The sequence below is a fragment of the Zootermopsis nevadensis genome, unplaced genomic scaffold, assembly GCF_977971745.1.
Source record: "Zootermopsis nevadensis isolate Lab colony 2312 unplaced genomic scaffold, Znev_1.0 Znev_ptg000022l, whole genome shotgun sequence".
NCBI lineage: Eukaryota > Metazoa > Arthropoda > Insecta > Blattodea > Termopsidae > Zootermopsis > Zootermopsis nevadensis.
Window position 1 is genome coordinate 9,324,765 of NW_028259154.1, and position 27,323 is coordinate 9,352,087.

General features: G+C 37.2%; 1 protein-coding gene and 1 long non-coding RNA gene across 6 annotated transcripts in view; one reads left to right on the top strand and one right to left on the bottom strand.

Annotated features, from left to right (window-relative positions):
* Nucleotides 1-27,323, top strand: part of LOC110832685 (uncharacterized) — a 111,826-nt gene that overhangs the window by 46,702 nt on the left and 37,801 nt on the right. For 3 of the 5 annotated variants that reach the window (XM_087353562.1, XM_087353565.1, XM_087353561.1), the window contains 11 exons: nt 13,243-13,333; nt 15,965-16,095; nt 18,520-18,712; nt 19,857-19,939; nt 20,827-20,961; nt 21,786-21,903; nt 23,608-23,697; nt 24,271-24,395; nt 24,585-24,716; nt 25,659-25,769; nt 26,451-26,591. In XM_087353562.1, the coding sequence (XP_087209688.1) occupies nt 13,243-13,333; nt 15,965-16,095; nt 18,520-18,712; nt 19,857-19,939; nt 20,827-20,961; nt 21,786-21,903; nt 23,608-23,697; nt 24,271-24,395; nt 24,585-24,716; nt 25,659-25,769; nt 26,451-26,591 (1,350 nt within the window). Of the gene's footprint in view, nt 1-11,430; nt 11,494-13,242; nt 13,334-15,964; nt 16,096-18,519; nt 18,713-19,856; nt 19,940-20,826; nt 20,962-21,785; nt 21,904-23,607; nt 23,698-24,270; nt 24,396-24,584; nt 24,717-25,658; nt 25,770-26,450; nt 26,592-27,323 lie in introns of those variants that run through there. The other 2 variants (XM_087353564.1, XM_087353563.1) reach the window with 2 other exon arrangements.
* LOC110832688 (uncharacterized) lies at nt 3,047-11,088 on the bottom strand. Its single transcript, XR_002544011.2, has 3 exons — nt 10,955-11,088; nt 6,689-6,763; nt 3,047-5,259 (listed from the first exon to the last, which is right to left on the bottom strand). It is a non-coding gene; the product is annotated as an uncharacterized LOC110832688 (long non-coding RNA).

A 27,323-nucleotide genomic window follows, 5' to 3' on the forward strand; every position in this document is an offset into this window, starting at 1 on the left:
GAGAAAAGGAAGGAAGGATCCTGTTCATATGGACCTGTCGTCAGACAGAACACTAAATAAAATATAAAATAATAAATAATTCAGAGACTGTCCCGGTGATGTTGCCGCGATGTGTACTGAAGTCCATCCACAATTTAGAATAGAACATTGCTCTTAAGGTCAGGAGCTGGAGCTAGATGGTACAGAGAGGCGTTGTACTGACTGTCCAGGTGCAACACTTAACACTAGCATGCACAGCCACGTTTTATAAACACGACATTACAGGAAATCTGCACATCTACTAGATACAGTTTAAGGAATCGCTGGTCTGACTTTGTGCGTTATGTGATTGTGCAGGTGGACTTGTGGAAGCTGTTGTGTTTAACAGGCATTAATGTTATATGACCTTGAACATTTTAAGAACAGGCTGTTAAGCGTTATCCTGTATAGTTTGTCATTAACTCTGCTGATTTAAGTAAGAGTTCAAAGTGTACACCGAAACGTTTTTTCCTTAACACTTAGGCTTCTATGAAGGTCACTGGTGGGTCTTCTGAGAATGGATTTGAGTACAGCAAGATATTCCGATAGGTCACAGAACTTTGTCGTTAATTTGGGGGCCCAGACTTTATGGAGTAAAATAATCTGTTTCTAACCCCACAGCTTGAACAGGAGATGCGAAAGGCTTGTGACAGCCACCGGAGTGTCATGCCGTTCTTTGCCATTTTGCATTCGCCATCGCCCAGATGTTAATTTAATGCAGGTACAAGTCTGTTGTCGCTTAGCTGCCCAACAGATATTGCAATGCGCATAGAACGTATTTGTTCTTTTGTTTAGTTAAATATTTACCATGCTGGAAAATTTTTGAATATTTTTTTTTTTGATGAGTAAAACTTTTTGATCCTAAAAAGGTCTCTGTTTTATGTCATGTAATATTTTTTGTGCGCTGAGCCGTTTTCGGAATATTTGTAAGGTGCTTCGTGTGAAACGTAGGTTTTATTTACCGGAATTCTCTAAAATTAAATTCGCCCGACAACTTTTATCGTGGATCTTCGAATGCCAGCTTTAATTTAAAACCGTCAAGTTGACGGACAAGACTGGCAGGCAAAGACCTGCATAAAAGAAGCGCATTGTCTATGTTGGTCATCTGGGCTGTAGATACCGACGTTTTGTTGGAACATGCTGCCTCCAACTTCAGTGATGAAGGATTACGTAGTGATAAATACGACCTAAAACTTTCGATCGAACAAGGAAACTTGTTTTTGATTTATTCTTGTGGAAGAATTGTTTCGAACGTTGCAGCCCAGTGTGTGAAAACATTAACTTAAGATTTGTTGTTGTGGTGGCGGCATTGAAAATAGTGTCCCATAGAACCATAGCGTGTTGTAAATTCGAGCAGTATCATATCATATTCACGCCCCTCTAAAAAGGAGTTTCCAGTATCAGGGAGATTACGTAATTTCCAAAGGGAGCGCTGTTCCCAGCATAGCCCCTCCCTCCTCTACTCATATCTACCACGCCACAAGTCAGCAACCCTCGTGATAAGCGGGTGGGCTTCGTGCAGGCGCATGAGGACGCACCTGCCATGAGGTTGTGCGTTTGTGCGTGTGATGCGGGCCCAGTCGCGCCCTGACTGCTGTGACGGTCGGGTGTGTGAGTGAACGTTAGTTATGAATGCATGATTACGTGGAAAATGTCGCCGTGTCGTCATCTTCAGTCCAGTGTCATTGGTTGTAATAGAGTGGCGCAACATACATGTAGCTGGGGACGGAGAAGGTAAATATTACCCAAGTTTTGTATGACTTGGTTCTTTTATTCATTTACATTTGGTACTTTGTGTTGGTTGCTTCATCATATGCCGCTACTGGAAAGTAAGACTTGTTTTCAACCACATATCCGGTCTCGGTTAAAATTTCTTCGGTGTAGTTAATGTTCTGAAGTACTTGTGACGGTTGGGGGAATCAAATATTATTTTGTAAGGGAACTTTGGAAATGTTCTGTCGGAAGGCCCAGGACCGATCTGAGTAAAATATTCAAGGGGGTTATAGGTTTTGAAGTTGAAAATGAGATTGATTTTGCTGAGGATGTGTTTAATGGCGGCCATTCGTCTAGGCCAGGGGTTCTGGCCCCTTTTTCGCTGGCGTACCACTAATTATAATTTAACACACTCTGTACCATTAACTAAATGCTTTCAGGGAAAACTTATTTATGTTAATATTATCTTTTTCTTTTCTAACTTCGCCTACCACTCAGCATTGACTCACGTACCACCAGTGCTACGCTGGTCTAGGCGGTGTTGAAACTTTCTGATCCTAGAGCGAGTTTTTTTTTCCTGGTTGTATCTAAGTTACTGATTACAACATTATATGTTTACGTAATCGAACTTACCCATCTTCCTAGCCAGCCAGCCGGTAATTGTGTCGAGCGAGATTATTATGAATGCTGAAGAATTGTGTAGAAGGAAGCAGCCGTGACTTATTTTAATGTTATGCAGACAATCTTCGATGGACTGAGGATAACCATGATAATGATACCCAAATAAATTTGCCGAGCATGTGTTTATAGTTGCAATTGGGTGCCATACATTTACGCTAATAACAGTTATTAGTTTTAGTAACTTGAACGGCTTAAGCCTATAGGTTGTCCGTACCAGGAATTACCATGGCGGGAACGTGAGACTGGCTGCTTACTCCATCTGCGACCGAGTTAATGAATTTGTTGGAAGCTGTGCTTCTAGCGTTGCGCATCAGTACGACGATACGTGTACCGTTTACACTAATAACGTAATCAAGTGCATGACTGTGGCAGATCATAACCTAATGTTCATCAATAAAGTCAGACATGCACAGGACGTTTTGGTGGGGAAACGGCAGCTTGAAGGGAAGTAGCTGAGTGGTTATTGGCCGGACAAGGAAAGTTGTGGGAACGTGGAGTTGTCTAGAGTCTTTGGAAGTGGCGGTTTTTGAACCTTCGCGTTACATTGACAATTGTTACACACACACACACACAGTTTGTGAACTTTATTAGACACAACGACGTTTATTCACTGTGATGTGTTGGAAGTTGATGATGGTATTCGTACATATTTGGTAGTCAGAAGAAACGAAACACAAAATGCTACTGCTTTTTGGTTGCTTACTCGTATTTTTTTTATCACACCTGTTGTTTCGTAATTATGTGGCGAACATCTTTGTAGTATCCCACACTCTTTTGTCTAAATCACAGTGGTACCTCCTTTTGCGTGCGGTAAGTTTTTACCTTGTATTTTATTTATGGTTTTAGGTTAGTACTTTGAATAAACAATATTTTCCTGTTTTATTAATCTGGGAGAGTTGAGAAATTCAAATGAGGTTTTAACCGGAAACCCTAAAAGGAAGACATCGCTTTGTAAATCTTGGTTCATGTGAATGATAACATTAAACGGATCTTAAATTAATGGGGTGTTATGGTGCCGATTGAATTTATTTGGTTCACTGTAAGGACCAGTGGTGGGTTCTTGTGAATAAAGGATTCTGCTGAATGGAATTAGTTTAACGTCATTAACCGACTGATTTTGTAGTTCATGAGGGGTTGGCGCCGAAATGTTAAATAATACCTTATTTAGTTTAAAACGTCACATTGGTTACTTTTATACTAGTTAAACAAAATGTATTGATAAATTTCTTAGGTGGGCTTGAAGTGAAGAACTACGAATTAAACGGCAGTTTACCATCATTAATCTGTTTACTTACTGGCAGTGTGCAGACAGAAAATGATCACTAGACTCCTGTTGTTAGGTAAATAATTTATTTCAATATTTGTGTTAGCAGTTATGTGGCCAGTTGCTGTTGTAACATAACTGATGGCATGAATCAGAGTTCCATTTGAGATCCAAAAACTCATTCACCCAATAAAAAAAAATATTAATCTCCTGTAGAACGGGAAGTTTTATTCTCCTGTTGGCAAGAGTTGACACAACATATTAGAGAAATGTGTGGTGGAGCTTTAACCCGTTACAGTCCACTGGTATGTATGTAAATATATGTACCACCTGATCTAACAACCATTTCTTTAAACAGCGTTAATCGTTTAACCTTTGTAATGGTGAAGTTTAGTGTTTTCTTCGCGGTACGGACTGAATTCTTATTATGTTCAGGTGAACTTTGGGTTTAAAGGGTTAAATAATATTAAATATGAGATATTACATGTGAGCGAATAGAAAGCAACTTCTCGTGAGATATTGCGAGGAAATAAATAGTGCGAATTTAATGTTTTTCGCATTAACTGAATTTGGGTCGAATATTTTGTCTTACGTCAGATGAATCGTTGGCCATTATTTGCATGTGTGCCATGATGCGGCTAATAAATTATGCCTCGCGATTGCCGTGGAATACCACGCAACTGTGTCACAGGATCGTCCATCTTTGAATAGTTAGGGTTATCCGGCATGTCAAAAAATATCAATTTTCACGTGTGGGTTCGTCGTGTTTTGAGCTAGTTGAATCTTATCCACATATTTCCACCTAATTTTCCCATTTATGGTTAGGCTGCCCTGACGATTTTTCGACAAAATATAGTGCAGCTAGGTGTGTGCTTTTATTCGTCATTAGTTTGGTTTGTTTGCCGCATTCTTGTGTCTTCCTATTACCGTGTCGAGCACCAAACATGAGGAGTCTGTACAGAACTGGAAAAAGGGGGAGAAAATTTGAGGGAAAGAGTTTATCACCACAGAACCCCCTACAAAGTCAGCCGTTTCTAGTGTGGCGGCCGCGCAAAGCATTTCACATCGACGTCATGAAAAAATAACACACATGAATGCTGTTATATGAAATCCAATTGAAATGTCTCCTTGTAATTATGTTTTTCTTGGGTAATGAAGACGTACCAGTCAAGTCACAGACATGTATTTGTAGGGAGTTTAATTCATTATGAATTGGATTGCAAAGGACAGCATTCGATTTGTGATACAATCGATGGAGCGATAACACTACAGCGCAAGGTTCCCCGAACATAAGCAAGTTGTGGTATTTTTATTACGCGCTCTGCGGTCGGTTTTGCAACCTGTTGCTTACTATGTTAAACGCACAGAAGTTCCCACGGTTGTGTATTCGATTGAGTCCGCTGGAGTTGGTGTTGCGAGTGTGGAAGACTCTCTGGTTGCCATCATGGTGGCGGTACTGTAGTATGGAGGTATGGCGCCGTTCACTTGGATGAAATTTCTTGATCAGCCATTATCAACCCGCTGTCGTTTTCGTATTTCGCGTTGATATTTGTTACTGTCATTCTGTTGTGAAGTACTTTTACCTGATAACAAGAAGGCGCGTCGGATAAGAACTGGGATGCGTCTCACAGATGAACAGTTGGAAGGATGGATACGAATCGCATTAAGAGAAATTAAACGTTTTGTTAAAAGATTGCTCAAACAGAAACATGTCTGATTTTGTTAAAGAATATTATTGTGTAATACGTTAATCGGTTTGAAACAATTGGCCTTCTTAATGGATTTTTATTTTAGAGAAAGTGTCATGTCGTTTCAAGGAGTTTCCGTTGTTTTTAAATTTGCGGCCCGTGCGTAGATAAGAAATGAACGGGACCTCAGGTCTGGAAAAGGTTGACACCCCTGTGCTAGACTGCCGTTACTTGCCGGCTGTGTATTTTTATAGGCCAGCCATGACTAGTATTTCTGATGGAAAGGGATTAAATTACAAACACGATATGACGTTAATACCGATTTACATAAACGTAATAGTTGATTCGGAAATGATTTGTGGATTACTCGTCATGAAAACATATCGTTTTACTTTCATTATAAAATACAGAATTAAGACAGGAATTAAAGTAAGTCCCCGATTTTACTCTCGGCCAAAGCATCCACTGCTTTTGTTGGTTTCCTTCCATTGTAGCAAGCGAATGCTTGATTGGTAAATTGAAATTGGCCACGTCCGTTTCCTCCACAGTATTTTCCTGGTCAGTAAATTTCCGCCTTTTGTGTAACTCGAGCAGACCTTTAATTACGGTGTTCAAATCATAATGAGATGGGTGAGACATGCAGCACGAATGACGGATGATAAATGCATACAAGGAAGGTTTGAGGTTTTCACGGCGGTGAGTATGAACATGGCTGGCTGTCTTCTAGGTTGCATTGCCGTGTAGTGTGGTAGAAGTTAGCCGACGTTTCAGAGGTCCTTGTTATCTCCATCATCAGGGTGATGTAATCAGCCTCTGCCAGACTATACGACATTGTAACCCAGAAGATAGCCACCGAAGTCCGTACAGCCTACTAGCCAAGAAACCTGGCGTCAGTGGGAAGATAATATTTCAGCGGATGTTCGAGAAATATTATGGAGACTGTTCCTCAAGATGGGCCCAGTGGCTAGCGTCTTTGAACTAGGTAATGAACCTTCGATTCCTATAAACAAGTGGCAATATATCTACCAGCTAAGTAAATGACAATTTTTTGTATTTCTTTATCTACATCCATCGTTTCTCCCGTATCCCTTTCTCACCACTTTCATTTGTCCGTGTTGTGTGTTAACGTAACCACAGCTTTCTGTACGAAGTCCACGCCCATTAAATGTCTCCTGTGAGCGCAAGTAAACATGAAATCATTATTCAGTACTGATTTTATACCCGTTATACTAATCATGCACGTTAAGTTGTATTTCTTCAGGATGCTCTCTGATTCCGGAGTCCCTCACAGAGAATTAAACAAACTGCCATCACCATTGCCTACCTTTGTTCTTTGACGACTGTAGAACGAGAAGTATTGGCTTCTCACCTGGGATATTTCCAGTTGGCACGACGATTCCTAGTGGTTAAAAAAACGCATTTGAAACGGGAGAATCCTTAGCTTAGGTGACGCATTTTAATTTGGACTAAATGATTTAGAATTGCCAGTTGTTCCATATCATACATATTTGCCACTTTTTGAGTACATATCTCGATTCTTCTCATATATTATTAAATATCTCTATTTAATTTGTCGTTTGTAAAGGACGGGCAGTTTGTAAACGCCGTTATCTACCAGCGGGACTTGCATTTGTTGCTTACGAGACGACCTTCAGCTATTGGCTGCAGCAAACCGTGACTGTTGAGCTGATTTGCTAAGTGATATGCAATTTCACCCCAAAAGTCTGCTTGTGGTTTAAACTATAATAGCATTTTCCCTAGAATAATGCTTACATTTTCCTCAAAATTTCTAGTGAAAATTATTTGTCACTTTTTGCCAGCCATCAATTTGATGACAATATTCCTCATTTCTGTCTTAACCAGTTTTGCCAACTGTGGTAGTTACATGTATCTGGAAAGTCGGTGGCATCCGTATGAAGAGATCCACTTGTGATGGAGTCACGGCTGTAATGCTACCCGTAACCAATTTTCTAGTTTATAAACTACCATTACAGTGAAGATGGCTGTCTTCTGGGTCGTTGCGACTTGCAGTCTGGTAGAAGTTTACCGACGTTTTAGAAGTCCTTGCTGCCTCCGTCATCAGGGCGATGAAGACCTCTGAAACGTCTGTAAACTTCTGCCTCGTGAGTAGAACGGGAAGTTCAGTAGGTCGTATGTCATCTGTTGGCCTCGCAGGTGCGTGTGGCGGTTGTAATGAGGGAACAGCTAACAACCTTGAGTTATTTCATGAAGGCAGAAAACCGTAATTGTTCTTCTTATGGGAGACACGTTGATGGGTAAGTATTACTTCCTTTTGCCTGTGACGCTCATGCGTTCCGAAACACCAGTGTGCTTTGAAACATGTTTTAGGGTAGGACATACATTTGAGTGTTTATAAACAGAGTAAGTACATTGGGAATTATTTTGTTTTTCGAGGAACATCGGGATTTATACAGATCGGTAATGTTAGGATATTGAAATTAAGGAGGTTGCGATGAACTACAAATGTATCGTACGGAAGGTTGGTGGAGAAACCTGTTAGAAGACGGACACTTGGTTTAGGATAATATTAAACAAGATCAAAGGAAAGCAGAATGCAAGGAATGGGTGTGGATGGAACTGGTTCATGGCAAAGTCTAATGGCGGCCTTCCTATTAGTGGCGTTACACCTTCGAATTCTAGAACCACAGTGGTTGATAATGTAGGTATTTTTTAAATAACGTTTTTGGTGCAGGAGTAATACCGGGTTTACAATTTATGAGCCTGCGGTCGTGCTTACATTGCATTATCGGCCGCTGCTGTTGACGTAGGCGGGTTTTGTACGCGTGAGTCACGGGCGAATCAGTTTCGGTGCCACTAGTAACAGCGAACTACATTAATACATGTTATTACATTAATTGTTTTTACCTTAAATCGCAAAAAGAAAATATTCGACAATTTCCCAAGAAGAGCTTCGTCGAGTATTTCGAAACATGTTAACGAGATGTGAAGCTAGCTTGCAAGCACAAGGAAGTAAGTCACTTTGAACATCTTTTGTGATTTAAGGGAAGAACAATTAATGTAATAACATGTATTAATGTAGTTCGCTGTTACTAGCGGCACCGAAACTATCTCGCCCGTGACTCACGCGTACAAAACCCGCCTACGTCAACAGCAGCGGCCGATAATGCAATGTAAGCACGACCGCAGGTTCATAAATTGTAAACCCGGTAGCTTAACCCCATATCGCATAATCTTATTATTCAGGACTGAACGTCTTTCATATAGTTTATTTTTGGGCTTTTCGCTCATCTCTTATATCTTTGATATAAATGGTAAATGTGTCAAAGGTGTACAAGAAATATGGACACAAAGCCCCACACATTCTAAGTATCTGCACTTTAGTGATTTCATCACCTAAACAAAACAGTTGTGTGTCTGCTAAAAATTATCTGATTCTAATGAGGCATGTAATGTCTCAAAGATGTGTTCTCCGTCAGTATACAGTAGATTACGGTTAATTGGGTCATCGGTTAATCGGGGCAGCCGATTATTTGGGACAAATCTTAAAGAACAAACCTTTTTAACTCCTCACGTGAAACTTCGCATAATTGTGGCAACCGCATAATTGGGCCCCAAGTGTTCTGGTCCCGATGTGTCCCATTTAACCGGAATCCGCTGTATTTAGGTTGGAATGGCGTTAATGTCTAGCCAGTCTTCAAATCCCCCTCCCCTTTCCCCACCGAAACTTTTAGAACTTTTTTCTTTGTGGAGAGTCACAAGCAACTTGTCCAGCAGTTGTTATTAGGCTTTGACTTCAGTAATTGGTTGGTTATTGGTTTAATTTATCACGCTGTATCAAGTGCTTAAGTTACGTAAATTCGGATGAGATGTGACATGTTGATTGTGAGTGACGAATAGAAAGGCGTGTAGCATAGCAGAGAGTTGTCGTAGCTTGTTTTAATTTTTTGGAGGGTCCGAGGAAGATCACGTAAAAGGTCCCCCAACCTGAATTCCAACAGTCTTCGTCTCAAACTTGTGTCAATATCAGTTTCAGTAGATTCTAGAGTATATTTTCTTCCTTTCCTTTTTTTTTCTTTTCTTTTGGAATTCCTTTTTATTTTTTGTCTTATTTTACTTTTCTTCCTTTCTGAGAATGCAGTGTCGACAGAACACTATCCATACACCCATCCACTGGTGTGATACCTAAGAACTGTTTACAATTCGGTTCCTGCAAAATAGATAATGGGTGAACAATTCACAGAATTCACAAGCTGCGCTAAATGCAATTTGATAGGGCCTTTTGACTGATCAACCTCTAATACTGAGAACTCATACGCATTCACTCTTAAGAGATAATTGTAAAACATGTAATGACGATCCTTGTCAACGACTTTTTATCGGATCGAACGATAAGTTTGAGTCGTAAGTATTCCTTCGTTAACGCGTATTTGGTTCAGTTATCGACTCCGAGGCCGGAAATCCTGATATTTTGTGGTTTTCCTCATTAAAAATTTCTCGGCGACCCAACTTAATTATTGCCTGCCGTTGCGAGCATCTCGCTAACAACTATAAATCCGCAGGCTAAAGACTGTTCGTGATGCTTTTCCTTCTGTCTTAGAGATGGAGGCGATGTTTCTTCGACAAGACTGCACGACGTCACGGCCCAAACGATCACAAACGACATTTTTGCCACCGTGAATATTCACATTATCTCATATGCAGTGCGTTCACTGCTAAGTTGATCGCAGCTGTGACTTCTGGAACTGCATGACTCACCGCCAATACAAGTATCGCTCCATAAAAACAATAAAATCAACTTCTCTTTTTTAAACATTTCCTGTCGGGAGCTGGGAAGTGACAATCGCTTTCAACTTTATCAGTGAACGCACTGTAAATTGAATGTGTTTGTGGACAGGGTGCTGAGGACAAACAGTATTGAGCTAGCACAGTAGGCTCGAGACAACTGAATGAAGACGAGCGTATTTTTTTCCCCGCCAAATATTGTTGGAGCAACTATTGGACATGTAGCACATTGGTGAAATCAGAAATGCATGTGTTGCCGCAGAAGTATATAATTCGTTGTTTCATAGAATACCAAGTCACTTCCATATAATGTTCCATTTGAGGCAAGAACATGTTTATATACTTCAGCTAGGTAATCCATAAAATAACTAATCGATAACAGGTAATATTTAAAATGAAATTGTGGTTTTTGCATTTTAGGTAGGCAAAGTGAGAAAATATGTTGCTTACGATGCCCGCGTTAGGTTATCTCTGCTTATTAATTTTCATTCCGCTTCAGTTGTATTGTTTATTGTGATAATGTAATTATTCTAACCTGACGTAACTTAACTTAAGCTTAGCTAACCTCGGTTAATATGTGAAATACCTCGTGAATATCTCGTTATTTTTGAACGCCCCTCAGTTACGTCGTGGAATAACTAACAAGGTATTCTCAGAAGTTACTAGTAAGAGTGTATAATGTTCGGCTCATTACATACGTTAATGAAGGTGTTAAGTTAATGTATGAAATACGCACGTTTCCTACGAGGTAACGGGTTTTAACGCATGCAGCGTGCTCGTCTGAAAAAACTGAAGTGCGTAGTGCGTCACGACTTTGTTCCCATACCTGAATTCCTCGCACAATATCCAACCGTGGTCGGTTGGCTGCAACACCCGCTGGTTTGTTGATAAAGAGTGCCCGCCATTTGTTCACCACATCACGTGACAAGACACAGTAAATAATAATTCATTACTGCAACATGTAAGGTCTTCTTTGTGCAGACAGTCGATGACGTAGCGCTTCAATTCCGTTGCTAAAAAATGTTATCGGACCCGACGAGTTGCCACGCCGTACGTTCTCCAATTAGGAGTTTCGAGAAATTGAGGTACCAACTTAGGTGAGTGTAGTTAAGCCAGTGTTTGTGGTTTTATGTTCATTTTAAAAGTTACATCAACAGTTGTCTGTTAAAAAAAATATTGTGGTTTTCTCGTACGTAAGGGGCCACAACGTGTGGCCAATTAAAAGAAGTAAAGTGTAATTAATTAATCTAGTTGTAGCACCAACCCAGCCGGCTAAGAACGCTATACTGTACTCCCAAGTGTCTCATCTGGCGCATCATGGACGTTTTTAATTCAAATGAATTTAGAAATACTTCACACATTTTGGTAAGTAGTGAACCCCTGATTTCGTAGGCCCATGCGTTTTTTTTTTTTTAAATAAAGCTTTGGTTGCAAATATCTTGACGTGTTCATGCATATGATGAAATGCAATAAATACTGTGTTTTTGTGATGTTACTGTAGTGTACTTCACGCTTGTCAGTTCCAGTAGTTAAGTGTTATTTATCTTCTTCCCTTTTCAAAGACGTTTCCACTAGTTTATATTCCTGTTTATCCGTTACAGAGCAATAATTTATAATTTTTCCTGTCACTTTCATAATTTGTTTTTCTCCTAAAATGTTTATTTGTTCACTTTTGTATGAATTGTATAACAGTACGAAATTACATTTTATAAACGTGAATCATCGTGGTTGTGGTCTGAAAAAGGACGAGAACCCCTGGCGTGCCTTGGTCATCTAGAAGCAAAGCGCGATCACAGCAAATCGTTCAAGACAACACAGTCATGATCATACCTTACAAGCACACAACTTCTAATATAAAGTGTTACGTCAGTAAAAGGTGGTAGCTGCGTTGACAAGGCCTTGAGGAGTGTAAATCTTGTTCCGTATATTGCACGGACAACTCTTGACATTCTTTGGAAACGTATGAATGTCTGGATGAGTGCGTGCTGGATACCTTTCTGCATAAGCTATGGCTGCAGCGTAGGCCCAGTTACCACAAGCACCAGGGATCAAATAAGTACAAATCACAGTATTCGTGCAACGTGAACTTCATTTTACTTTCCCCTTATTGTTGATGTCTTACGACCACCGATAAGACTGCTTTGCGCTGCTGAGTGTTGATCACTGTCAGCCGTGGTATTGTAGAGTTGTCTTCGTATTTCCTATGCTGTAAGTACGAAAGTACGAAATGAGCTGGTCTTAGATAGGATAGGCGAATGAAGAAGTCTGTGGAAAAATCTTACTAGAAGAAGAGATAGGATGGTGGGACACATTTTGAGACATCTAGGATTGGTTAATTTGGTAATGGAAGGAACAGTTGAAGGGGAGACAAAGATTGGAATATGTGACGCAGATTTTTGAGGATGTGGGCTGCAAGAAATATGTGGAAATGAAGAGATTGACGCAAGATGGGCGAAAATGGAGGACCGCATCAAACCAGTCGAAAGACTGATGACAAACATGTCAAGTCCTATGACCCCCTTGGGCCTCCTACAGAGGGATTAATGTATTTGCCCCATTTGACTGTAAAAATTCGGTCTAGATAAAAGTGTAGGTGTATTGGACTCGTATAACGTTGGTGATTATTACTGTAGTGATACAGGAAGTTAGAGTTCAGTGGTTGAGAAAGAAAATCCTATATACAATTACAAAATTATACACACGTAGAGTCAAACTGTTTCTCTCTTTATTTAGTTAAATCTTCGCCATATCAAATATTATTCTGAATAAAATTTATGGACCTTAATGAGACCTGTCGGTTATTTATATGAAAATATATAATGTATTTGAGAAAACTGATATGTTCTCATTTGATCTTACTGTAAAGTAGGGGTTGTATTGGGCTGGTATGGACCAGCATTGTTTAATCTTTGACCCACTGATACCAGTTTCAGTTGGTATCCAACAGGTAATTTTTGAGATGAAACATTGCTAAAGATAGTCTCCATATGTTTTCATTTTATGCCCTTTGTGCAGAGACCTTGAAAATTTGCCTTTTTCCACATACCTGTTCGCCATGATTATGCGTCTATTCCGATCTTATTTTTTATTTAAAAATGTTTCCTTTGTTTTCAGGACACTGCTGCTTGCAAAAATGTGGCATCACAGTATTTACAGATTCAGGACAAACTACCAAAATTTGCCAATGTGGAACTTCACAGTCCAGGTATTGTTGAACAAGCAGTTTGTATGCAAGATACGCAGTTAATGCTGCTGCTTATTTTTCTTTCTATGACCAAAAAGTTAGGCCAATAACTGACCTGTTTTAGATTCAACATTGTAATGGACTAGTAGTCTCTTTAATGGTCATCTACATCAGAATCGTCTGACTGATTAGTAGTCATGTCATTTTGGGTGTCTAATATTTTTTCTCCCTTCCGACATGTTGTAATCAGTTTAGTTCGTACTGTGCTGTTTTTATTCAGTGCATATCAAAATCTTCTAAAATATCCTAATTTCTTCAGTGGTCTTATATAAACTGTATCCTGCTGTGCATCTTATGAATTTCATCTCCGCTGTCTGATATTTTTATATCCCTTTGTTTCAGTGTTCAGATTCATAGCCATATAATTATGATGGGTTGCTAATTTAAATCGGGATTGCCTTTGAACTAAATTTGGTTTCATAACATTGTTTACAATTTGTATAATTTCCAAAAAAAATCACCTGTTTTTTATTTATGCCCTTTTTCTCTTTATAATATTTTATATTTACAAATTTACTTATCCTAAAAAGTTTTATCAATCACAATTTTGCTTCTATTTGGAATATGTTTTTTAAATTCCTTCAGATTTTAGTGGAGGTATTTCTATTTCAGTCTGTTTTTGCACATGTGTATAAATTATTATACAAGAGGTACATTATACTAAACAGTCAATAATATGTTAGGTTATTTAGTTACTTATCCACAGAAAAACTAAACACATACCATATCAACTTTTCCCTATGGACAGGCTAAATATTCTATACCAATAATGATAGTTTAATTGATAAAGATTGTTGATTGAATTATATTGCCATGTAAGTAGTTATTTTACAAAATTTACTTGATATATTGATAAAATCTTTATCTTAACTCTTTTCTACTTAATTTAAATGCACTTTGTGTCATGGGGTTTGTGTACAGCTAGAACTGTAAAGAGTTTAAAATCCTACATAATCTGACTGGAAGTTTTTGTAAGTGTGTTTGAGGTTTGGGGGGTGGGGGTTTCCACCATTTTCTGATCTTTATTTGTTATGTACTGGGTGCACTTTCTTCAGCATGTCTGTTATGTAGTAAAGTGTGTTTGTATGGAATAAATACATTGTATAATATTGTGAATTGTGAAACTGTGTGCGTTGTCTGAAAAGAAATTGCATTGAAAAAGATGTGAAATTGTTACGTAGAATACTGCTGCTTATTTGACATTCAGTCGGCCACCTTCGAGCTCAGCACTTGTGTAGAACATAACTTTCTGTTTAAATAATGTTGTTGACTCAAGGAGGAAATATGTACACATGACCTTCTTTAATGTATGGCAAGTTAGAACTTATGTTCTTAAATAATTGATCATTTTAGACTAGGTTCTTAAAGGAAACTTTGCATGGATGGTAAGTTACTTGTGCTGTTCGTATATCTTGTCATATGAATGTTTCAAAACGTTTGAAACCCAGTTTTTCACGTGTGTCAATGAAGGTTACATCATCATGGTTTTCCTTAATAATACCAACAAGTAGAATAAGCCATTTTAAAGTGGCAATAATGCTGATAACAATGCATGGAGAGCTGTCACAGTGGCTGCATGGCCTGAGGAGTGGGCCTTGTGCCACTTGGTCACTGGGATCGTGGGCTCGAATCCCACTCAAGGCATGGATATTTGTCCACGTCTTTCTGTGTTATGCTGTCCTGTGTACAGGTAGAGGCCTTGTGACAGGCCGATCACTCGTCCAAGGAGTCCTACCAATTATCTAAGATCAAATCTATGAAAAGTTGGGACCCGCAGATGCTCAGGCACTGAAGGACGGGTCGTATAAAAATTAAAAAAATGTATGGAGAAATCTAATCTTTTGTAAATAATTAAACTTTTATATTCATAATTTTTTATTAGAATAGATGACAGAGCCCTCCAGTGGCATTAATTGCAAATTCTCATTTGTTATGCTGTAGTAATTGATGTATGTTAATGAGCTTGGCAAGCTTGACTATGGACTGGGTAACCAGGGTTTGATTCCCCAACTAGATATCTTCCCACCACCTTGGCCAGACTGGCTTTGGGCCAAAATAAACGTACTGTTCTCATACTGGGGGCTCTCTCTGTAGTTATAAAGTTGACTGGTTGTGGTTTATGATATATACTTTTAGTAGAGCTGCCCACTACATGGAATGGAGGGGGTGGGGGGAAGCTCCTTATTCTTGACCTGAACTTTATATGAGGTTTAGTGGTCAGCATTACATTCTTGCTGCACTTGTCTCTGGGGGGGAGGCCCCTGGTACCTATTGGGCAGGCACCAGAGCCATTCTGGATGCAGAGGCTGGAAGATAAATTATTTACCCCTGCTGGGGATTGAACCCTGATAGCCCAGTTTGTAGTCAGACACTATATTTTGCTACTCTGAATCCTAATCTGTACCTTCCCTGTGTGGTATTTGGATCAAAGACTAGTTGTATAATTTGAGTGTGGGAAATAAGAAATGCACACAGACATTTGGTAAAACACAATTAATTAGCCTAATGGGTTTCTTTTCTGTATTATCTATCTTTGTTTGCTCATTAAAAATTAATTTATATGTTCATAACGAAAGATTTGACTCATTACAGATGCAGCTCCAGACAGTCCTAATGAAGTTCTGGATGTATTACAAAGTGCAAAACAAGAATTGAAAGAGAAATCACAACTTGTATTGTTGTTAAAGGAACAGCTTGAAAGCCTCCAAACTGAGAAACAGCATGTAAGTTGAATTAGTTTTCAACTTATTTAAAGTAAAGAAATTATATTTATTTAATTTGGGGACCATGTCCAAAAGATTAACTGGAATCAATCAATTTTGTATATGCAGCTTGATTGTGGTGTGCTAATATCCACTATATGCTACATTGTTTAACATTGATTTCTTATAGTTGTATTGGTTCAGATCTAATTTTATGGATCAGATATTACATAACATTTGAGTTTCATTGATCAGTATGGTCCATATTGTATGAATGTTTCTTCTTATAGTTCTACATTTACATTTCGAACACAAACAGAATGGTGCAGGAGAAAATTATGTTGAATCTTCATGATTGCAATCATTACCTATTATTGTTGACTTCATTAAATCAAGAATTCTGAAAAGAATTGAACATGTAGCTTGGATAGGGTAAGCAAGAATGGTGTAAAATGTATGGTTGGAATACTTATAAAAGGAGATGAATTCATGGTCCTGAGTGGTGGCTCTGGTTAGGATCCATTGGAGCAGAGGTAACCAACATTTTAGGATTTATGGGCCAGTAACAAAACAACAGTGGGCATACTGGGGCTGAGCCTTTCTAGTCTGATTTACATTCTGTGGTGCGAATAATAGCATATAAATCTAAATATTACTAGCATATCTATACATGTTTATTTACAGTGTAAAATTTAGTGTCTTATGTGGCATATTAAAACCCCTCAAGTTGGACACCACTTTATATTGGACATTTTTAATTGGAACCGGTGAATATCCTATAATTTTACATGTCCACAATACCATATATCTTGGATACCCCTTTATTATGGAACTTGAACTCCCCTTTTGTTGTAAGTTGGACAGGTTCATGCACTTATCTTTGATGCTTTTCAGGGAAACTTTTTCAGTTACATATTTTGTTATTTTGAATTTCTGACTGATGAATGCCTCCTCCAGAGGATTATATTATGGACACTGAACCCATCGGAATGCATCGCAAGTGTTTAACTATTCTTTTGCTGAACCCTTAACTGGACTACAGTATTGCAGAAGACACAGTTTTAACTCCATCAGTTCTGCGCTTGCATTTGAGTTCAGACTGTGTTAACAGAAATGGAAATTTTCTTTTTGCGATGGGGAAGCGAAAATCGGTGGAATTAACTTTAGAAAATGTTATTGAGGCTGGGGTGTAATGTGCAATGCATGGGAGTGGGCTTCAAAAGATTATTATCAATACTACTGTCATTAATTCTTAATTCAAGTAAGCCTACAGCAGTTAGTGTATGTAAGTAAATAGATTATATTGTCATTAGACCACAATCTGATTTTTGTCTTTCCATCTATCTTGGACACCTCTGTAAGTTGCACACATTTTCGTGGAACCCCAAGTGTCCAACTTAGAGAGGTTTTACTGTATTAGATTAATCAGGTGGATATATAATGGAATAAAGATAATTGTAATTTATTTACCCCTGAAGAATTCCTTGCAAAAGACTAGCAATGTTCAGTGCAAACTATTTCGTCCCAGTAATAGGAATAGAAGATGAAAAATATCTATGATTATGAAATATACATGTAAAGTAATTGTGCTTTTCATTTGCAGACTGGTATAAATTAAGCTGTAGACTGGCACTAGTAAGGAAACTGCATTTGATCATTTGTGGTATTCTGTTGAATTTGTGTAATAACATGGGTTCAGAATAGGAGTTATTTGTAGTTAGTAACTACTGATTGTTAATAGAATTCCATGTACCAGTGACTGACGCATACATGCTGCACACCTTTGGTATTTAATGTCTGAATGATACGAGCAGTAAAACATCTAAAATGTAACCTGGATTAAATATTACTTCAGGTCGTGAGAATATGGACAGATAAATTTGTATAATGCTACTTGTGATAAGTGGAAATTGTTTAATATGAAAACAGAAAGTAAAAGCAAGAATAAACAGAAAATAGTAAGCTTGAATCTTTATTGTTTTCTGTTCTTGGAATATATCTGAAAAGTATCATTCTTATCGGGAATAAGAAAGAATTAAACCCAGTTGTCAACAAAATATTGTTTATGCAGAATATTTTTATGTACTGCTGAACTAAGTAAATGGGAAACAGAGAATGAAGGAAATAAAAAGCTGAAAATGTGTATTAGTAATATATAGTGTATTTATAGTTTTGGTCATAAGTAAGTATGATTGATGTGTATAGTGCAGTATTTCTTGTCTAGCAGTAAGTACCTCAGGTAAACAAAGACCTGTCTGATACTGATACATGATCTGGCTGTGAAGGATTCCATTACACTTTTCTTCTTCTTCTTTCCAAGACAGGACAAAATTACATGAAAGAAATATTTAATTTTTTTGTTGTACAGATGTTATGACATCATGGTAAAGTCCATTGAATTCTGGACGATTCAAGTTTTTAAGTAGTTAATTTTTCTGTGTTTAGATCAGCACAAGATGCACTTACTTGGAGCAGCAAGTGCAGAGGCTATCGAGACAGCTTGAGAATGAGTCAGAGAAGCGAACAGCATCTGAATTGAGTGAACTTGAACAACTTCACAGCCAGTTGAGAGCTACCACTGATCAGCTGGCACAGACAAGAGATGAGAATACAGGAGTGTTAAAAGAACAGTTAAATGGTACTGTGCTTGTCTGTGTGTTTCACGTATATGCCCAAATTTATTGCAATTTCTTTGGAACATAGGATTGTTATGCTTATTCTGTAGAATTAACAGTTACATTGAAGTTGTTTCTTGAACCATTTTGATTTATTCTTTCGATCATAATATATTTTTTTTCCATTTATATTATTATCTGATTTTAACCAAAATTGGAATGTGTGGACGTATTTGATTAATATTCTCCAGTATAAAACTTAATGAAGAAGCATTCTGTTATTCTCAAGTTTTTGTGTGACAGATTTTGCAGACACATTTTTGCACCTCCATTGTGGTTGTCTTAGAATGCTGTCTTTTATTTATTTGTATGTGCTGATCTGGGTTAATGCAGTCTGTAAAGTGGCTGGACATTTTCTCTTTGTCTTCATGTCCACACCAGCTGTTGGTCTCACCCAGTCTTCTATCCAGTGGTTACTGGATACATGGTGCTGAGATTAATAAGAATGATATTATAACTTCATGCTGTCTACATGTATTTATTGCATGGTGCTGAGGCACAGGGCTTTTTCACTTCTTTGTATGTACACGTGGTCAGTTAGATATACGAGAGCAGATAGGAATTTATTTCACAAAGCTGTAACATCAAACCAGCATACTACACTCAGGATTGTAGTCCATATTGGAGTCTAACATAATTGTCATTTACATTTGCACATTGAGATACTTATCCTGCTCGTATACGTGTTTGTTTATGCCATCTTGGAGAATCTGTGTGTCTGGACCCCTACCCTTGTTGCTTGAAACAGTTGTTGCGGCTTTCTGTGGGCAGCTACCGCCAGATATTGAATACCATGTGAACCTCTGCCCCCCTTGTTTATGTTGCCATGTTCACTGTTCATATCTAAATTAAGACTTGTCTGAAATCCATTTGTGAAAGTACCTATCTGATCTACCCTTGTAATTTTCAGTCGTAAAAGAAATCAGTATATAGCTTGAACTGTGAATGAGAGGGCAAGATAAATATATTTTCAGTAACATTACTGAACATTAGAATATGTTGGTGCATGTGGCCAATGTTGCTATGTGAGAGATACGTTGTTCATAGCACAGTAAGAGGTGAGGTGTCTTGTTTATTGTTGAATTCACTGCTTGACATTGTCCACAGCTGCTGAATGCAGGATTGAGGAACTTGAGAAAGAATTGCTGAAAGTACATCAGCAGATGTTGGAACACCTCAGTGACTCACAGGTACTTAGCATAACAATTTAATAGATTACAGCTGAGTGTAAGTTATCTTTTGGCTTGTCACACTGTAGACATGGAGGTGATAGTTCCTCCGACTTGTTGGTAACTACCTAAAAGACTCCAGTGTCACAAGACAGAAGACCATATTTGACATCTGTACCACTATGAGAAGGTATTGTAAGGGTATAATGTAGTAAATATATTATGAGTTAGCATTCTGGGCTTGGGTGTAGATAGTCATATCATCTGTTTCCACCTGGGTCACATTTCTTTATTATTCTTTGCAAGTGTAAATGTTGCAGAATATTATTACTATAATTTTTATCTGTTATGTTTTTAGGAAGAAATTGTAGGACTTTGGATGTAATCTCACTGTTTTGAACTGTTGTAATGTTAGTGACTGTTGATTTACTGATAGTTACTGATGACTAGTTCGTGTATTAATTCATATGTTTATGATCTATGTTCATATAAAATTTGACTTGCTTACCTCCAGTGCTCTCCTAGTTATTACCATCAATCCAAATGCTGAATACAGATTTCATGCAACTGCCATGTCCATCTATCCAATCAATCTATCTTGTGTTCATGTATGAACCATCTACTTGTACAACACCCCTCATTTCAGCCTTGATGATGGAGAAAATATGTTCCATTGCAACTTTGGTTATGCAAACCATTTCCTTGTAGATGTCAGAGTAGTATTAAATTGTATTTTAAGAAATTTGGAGTGAGGCTGTGGACTGGATGAAGACAAATCTTGCTCAGTCTAGGATCCACATGATAATGAATGAATCTTCAGGTTTCATAAAGAGCAGGATATTTCTTGACCAGGACTCTACACCATGGAGTTGGTTCAGAAGAAATTGATTATTATATGTTATTCTTAGATGAACACGAGTGAAATCCGAGGGGAAGTAGAGCAGACTAGATGGCAGCTGCTGCAGGAATCTGGAGTTCAGAAGACCGAGTTGCTCAGGGCTCGTCAGGATATGGTGAATCGGATCATCCAAATGGGAGAAAAGGTACTTCTTTAGTTAATTTTTCAGCTTGTACATGTGCAAAAGAAACTCGTGGAAACAATAATTCCTTGTTATGATTTTGTCAGGAATTGATAAGTGTTTGTAATATCACTTTTACATTCTGTGCACAAAGTATTATATAAAGTATAGTGGTATGGTTTTATATGTTTCATCTCTCCATCTACTGAATAAATCTTGGTTAAATTTGGTATTGTTTACACCAAAGTTTGTTTGGTGGTTTTGGTTTATTTGAGACCAGTGTAAATACTCTTAACATGAAGTTGAAATCAAACTTTCATGTTTCTCAGAAATATAAATATCTTAAAGTATTGCATTTACTTAAAAGCAAGAAATAATAATATATGGTTGTGTGTATGGTGTGCGTCTTGTGATGAGCTCAGCATCAAAATATTTGTATGTGCATGACATTAATATGAAAGCCATAAAACCATGCTAAATTGAAAATAATACATCTACAAAATATGTTTTCTCCAGATCAGAGTATATCTGTCCACTCTTGTTAATAAGCTTATGAGTAAGTTTTTATGTGGGATATTTACCAGTTCACACACAACTCTCAACTAGACCATTCTTCCAACTAACTGTGCATTTTCGTAGGGATGACAAATTTACTCTCTCACAGCGATAAATATGAAGGTGGGTGTGTGCTGGGTTGTAGTGTCATGTAGTCTGGTAGAACTTCACCAACATTTCTACCATATTGTATGGTGCTATAATCCAGAAGACATACATCATCAAAAAATATCTTTGTTCTGATTGCTGGAGGTAGGCTGAGTATATAACATTGCAGTATTTGTATTTTGTAGAGCCGAGAGGTAGAGATGAACATGAAGAAGCTGCAGTTAGATGGCAAACACTTGACTGCAGATATTTTAGCTATCATCCACAAACTGGGTGATCCAGAACAGCAGGAGATTATTCATGGTGAGCATAGTCACAAACCACTGATCTGTTGCTAGTAATTGATTGCCAACACGCAAGCTGATGAAAGAAACTCGTTAACATTTTCATATACTTTGTGAGACTCGGTGCAACATTTTCAGAAATAATGTGCCAGTCTGATGGAGTTAATCCAACAAACTTGGCAATCTTAAAACAAGAAGGCATTAATGGCTTGTCATGTGCTGTTGGATTTAGTCCATTTGGAAAATCAACATACTATTAATATTTTAAATTCAAACATAATAATTTGAACACTGCAATATATGTCAAAATAAATGTATTTGAAAGGATTAGAATTTCAAAGGATGTGTGGGACAATGTTTATGTAGCTTGAGAGTTTGAAACAGAAACTAAAATTTGCAGACTTTGGAAATGGGTGATCCTGCCCATCACAAAAAAGTGCTGTCCAGTATGAGATTTGTCATATCCAAAATGGTACTGAGAAAGCTGTGTAAGGAACTCTGCAATTTGCCACTCTCTCAGACTTCCATCCTAGATTTTTTATTTTATGCTTCAGGCATGTAGAAATTAATTTTCCTGTGACAGGGTGAGTTATTTTTGTAATGTCATTCTAGTTGCAAATGGTAAAACTTTTGTCTGGAAGTTTTCACTGAAATATGCCTCACTTCGATACTTTACAGTTCGTAATATGAAATTAAAGGAATTTGTATATATTTTAACTGAACAAGAATTGTGTGTCCAGAAGGTCCAAGATTCAGCACACAAGGCTAGTTAACATAACAGAATCCTTTATTTTCTCCTTGGAAATTCTAAGTTAATACACGCAATAGATCAGTACCTGCATCCTTTCTGAGCCTTTTGGGCTTTACTATTTTGTTGATGCTGTCTGCCATAGGCATTTATGGTTGCTCCTACCTTGCTGATAGAAATTAATTCTTTTTGTCACGTACAGAAGTTAGTGCACCTTGTTTTTTTGTGCCACATTTTTGAATTACCTCAGAATTTGTCTATTACCCACAAAGTTTGTGTGAATTGAAAATTAAATGTGGATTTACTGTCTCTAGGACATCCCTTATCAATGCCAGTGATAGGTAGTCAGCCAACATGCTGCGATTCTACTTGCCCTGATATTGCTTTTCCATCATTGATGTTTCTTGATGAAAGAATTTCCCCCTGCTTATTACTGACAGACAGCAAGAGAATATTTAAAAGTCTTCAAGAGATACAATACATGTATGCAAAATGTTTCATTTTTGTAAGGTTCAGGGTCTTTCTTGGTGTGCTGATTAACAACTCTGAACATATGCTCCCATTATAGAGCCATGCTTACAAAAGCCCATGGATTGTATCATTACCTAGTCCTACCCAGTTCACATTTTTGCATTGTGTATATATTTGTATTATAGGTCACCCAACTTGTCTTTTCTGCTGGGTGTTTCCAAGCAAAATCTTCTATTAATTTCTTATTTCTTCCCATGTGTTCTGTGTCTCTCGTCCATCTCATTCTTTATTAAGCCTTACAGAAATAAAAGGGTTTGTAATGTTATAATACTTCTGGCATTACCATCCGAATATATTTAACGACTTTCAAGGTCCAAGCTATTTCAGGAGGAGATTCTTAAATATTAATTTTATAGACTGGATGTAAATAGTTCCATTCTTTTGTAAACTTTGTGTTTTATTTTATGATTTTTTTAATGTTAATGTTGTTAATTGGGTTTTCAGGTGTGTTAAAGGCTTTGGAACTTGAAAACCAAGTTTTGAAGTTAAGAAATGCTCAGCTAGAATTGGCCGGGAATACAGAAACTCTGAAAGGTTGGTTTGATGTCTTTGTAATAAATTTCCGATTTGAATCTGTTACAGTAATGCATCTTCAGTGAAACCAATACATATACTTACCTTTAATTACATCCCACCGTCTTTATTGGTGCAGCCAATAAATCACTTGTGTACGTTAATGTAGAGGAAAGTCAGATTTTTACTGAATGTCTGATAAGTGATTGCCTTGAAATCTTGCATGTTACAAAGAAATGATGTGACAAACTTCATTTATTTAACCTGCTGACTGACCAACAGCTCTGGTAATTGACCAAAAACTTCAACATTTCTTATATCAGAGTGCCTTGTTGGATTATCCTTATCAATACAGAATTTTTGATTTGGAAATTTCTTCAACAATGGCCATTTGGCTTAGACTAAAATAAGGAAAACTGGATTTTTTGTTTTTCAATGCAACGTAAATCATATATTTCTGTTCTTTTGAGGTAGTAATGACTCACAGTCATGTAACTGTAGTGGACATGGAGATTTTTGGTTAAATATAAAGTTATAAGTAATTCTTATAATTTCATTAATTGGTTGAGTAACGCTGTTCTTAAATTGTTGCAGGAAACAGTTATGAATCTAATAGTAAGGCTGATTTCCATTTTGGGGATGATGAAAAGAAATTGCTTTGTGGAGATAACATGGACCTTAACTCTAAATATTCGGATACCAGTAGCAAGAAGACAGATGTGAGTATATCCTTACACAGCAAAACCGTACATGATTTGAGAAAGAGAAAAGTATCATTTGAGAAAAGCACTGACAGTAGCAGTAAATGTTTTTCAGTGCTTGTCCTGGTAAGTGCTTTTCTCTTTTTCTTTCAATTAATCGTTTTGTAAGGATGTCCCACCCTTTGTTATGCATTATTATGTTTTCAGGATTTCGAGACAGAGTCCTTAAAATCGGAAATATCAGAATTTTCACTACTGAAACAGAAGTTGGATTCTCAGATATCCCAGCTTCAAATGAAAGCTGAAATGTATGAGAGAGACATAGAATGCTTTGAAGCGGTAAGCAGCACCTTTTCCTTGGGGAATGAAGAAATAAATACTTAAAACTAAGGGCTTCATGGAAACTGCTGAAACCAGTCATCCAGTATTATTTGTCAGCACCAATAGTGGTTTTTTAATAGTTTAAAAGCAGTACATCATTGTTTAATAATACTGCAACCATCAAAAACAATAACAACTCACCAATATTTCTACTAGAATGAGTCATCCTATAACCAAGCCATTTTTTGTCTTCTCTGCCCTCCCATAACTACCCTTATATGTATCCACACTTTTTCTACTTTTGGGTAGCTTCCCAAACTTAATCTCTCCACCACAGCCTTCATTTCCCAAGTGATGATTTATTCAACATTTTCATATGTGAAACTCTGAAAAAAATTGTTCATTATCCATATATATCACAGTCCCATGCCGTTGTATCCTTCATTTTATCAATTTTTGATGTGTTGTTGCCAGATTTTTCTAATGTCCTGGTTTTGGATTGTATCTCCTTGTTTTTCTCTTCATATTCTATAGTAATCTTCAGACTCTTTATTCTCTGTGGTTCTATGTACAGTGTTTTGTAAACCAACCACCTTTGTAGTGATTTCATATCAACTTGTAATCTACTTGTGTCTGTGATTAAAGTATTTAATAATGTTTTTCTATAATCATTGGCATCTCAGTAGGTTTTCCTGCAAATGGATAAACTTGATGAGCTCATTAACAATTTTTTACAAATTGAACAGTTTAAAATCATTTGATGCATTTAAATCTTGCAGTTTGAGATGTTGAACCCACAGCTTTTCAAATCAAGACATGATGTTTCCTCCTTTGGTATGAGATTTACATGTTTCTGCTACTACCAGTGGCTCTTTTCTTTTTAAGAGGTGATAATATTCAGTATTATATTTTAGAGGTACAAAATTATATTATTCTGACTAACAACTTTTATCTTTGTAGATGAAGTCTGACTGGACTGTGGAAAAGAAGGTGCTGGAACAGCATTTATCTGATTTGAAGGAACAGTTGAAAGAAAAAGAAGAAGAATTAAGTCTTGTTACTGCACAGAAGGTTTGTGTGTGTTTTTTCAGTTGCTTTTATCTCTTTTGTACAAGTTTTAACAGCTGATTTTTTTTGACGTAAATACGTCTATACGGAAGGGTCTTTCGGCAAAAGAGCGTAACGAAGATGTGAAAGATCCATACCAACAATGTGTAAATATGGACTGACAGTGGTCAGCTTGCGTGCATTGTTGTTACCTAAGAAACTAATTGTTACATCATATGTTTACTCTGCATTGTTGTGTTATATTACTACCGTCAACAATCCGTTATTGCGGAAAGAGCTGAGCTGTGAATCGCTTGTAGAAGAAGTGTGTCGTAGAGTAGATAATATTGTACTGTTAAAAATGTTTTAGAAAATCACAAGTACTTTTATAAGAATTATTACATTACAATACATTACATTCAGCTACCACAGACCCATCTTAAGCATAACTAATTGAAGTTAAATAAGCAATGTCTTAATCAAACTATTTACTCAATTGTAAAGCATGTATATCCTTTATACAGAGACATATTTACGTCAGATTCTCCGGAAACATGGTTCCACTGTCAATTTTTAATGTAAGATTGGTTTGAGTTTAAAATTTTACTGACAGTCCTATAAATATTTTATAAAATGTTATTAAGAATGTATTTATGCAGGTTTGTAAGTGTATTCTGAGCTAACTTATCCCTTGTTATGCCCCAGGGATTGATGGAGGCAAAGAAGCAGGCATTTGTTCAAAATGGCAGATCTGAAGAACACTTGGTGCTGCAGGACAGGGTAGAAGAGCTGAGTGTTCAGTTGATGCAGGTCCAGGAAGATAAAGAACAGCTTCATCAAGGAAAGGTATACCTGTCTGCAGCTTTTAGGATAGAGTATCTTTATAATTAAATTAAATTCATTTATTTAAGTGCTTGACAACAGCCAGATAACGCCAATAACAGCCAAGCAGTGAACAACAGTACACGATAAAATAAAATATAATAATTACATTCATTTCAATAATAATAAAAGTAATACATTATAAATACAAAAACAAACAAATGAAACTAAATATATAAATGTACCATAATAATAATAAATCAGTTCATATATTGAATAATAATTCACAAGTAAATGCTAATAATAATAATAATTTATTTACATTCCATGGATCCATAAGACAGTCAGATGACAGTAGGATGTGGAAAAAGTCATAATAATAATACAAAACATATAAAGTACAATTCATACTATTATATAAATTTCACATAATATAAAACAGGGTTCAGCTAAAGAAATGATAAGCTACAAATACACAGTGTCCATAAAAAACCTTTACAACTTCAAGACTTGATAGAAAATTAATGAGTCAAGATAACTGTATGGGGTTTGTTGCTTATTAAACAGTGTCTCTCAAAGTTTTATGCACGTAAGTCAATACACCTCTACATGTGCGCCCTTAGTTGCACGCAGCACATCAAGCCAATACTCGATTTCCCTCCATGTTCGCTTTGTTGGGCGAACGACAAGGTGGCCACGGTATTGGACCATCTCTCCCAATCCACCTATCAGGAAACTGTTCGTTAAGGTAACTAC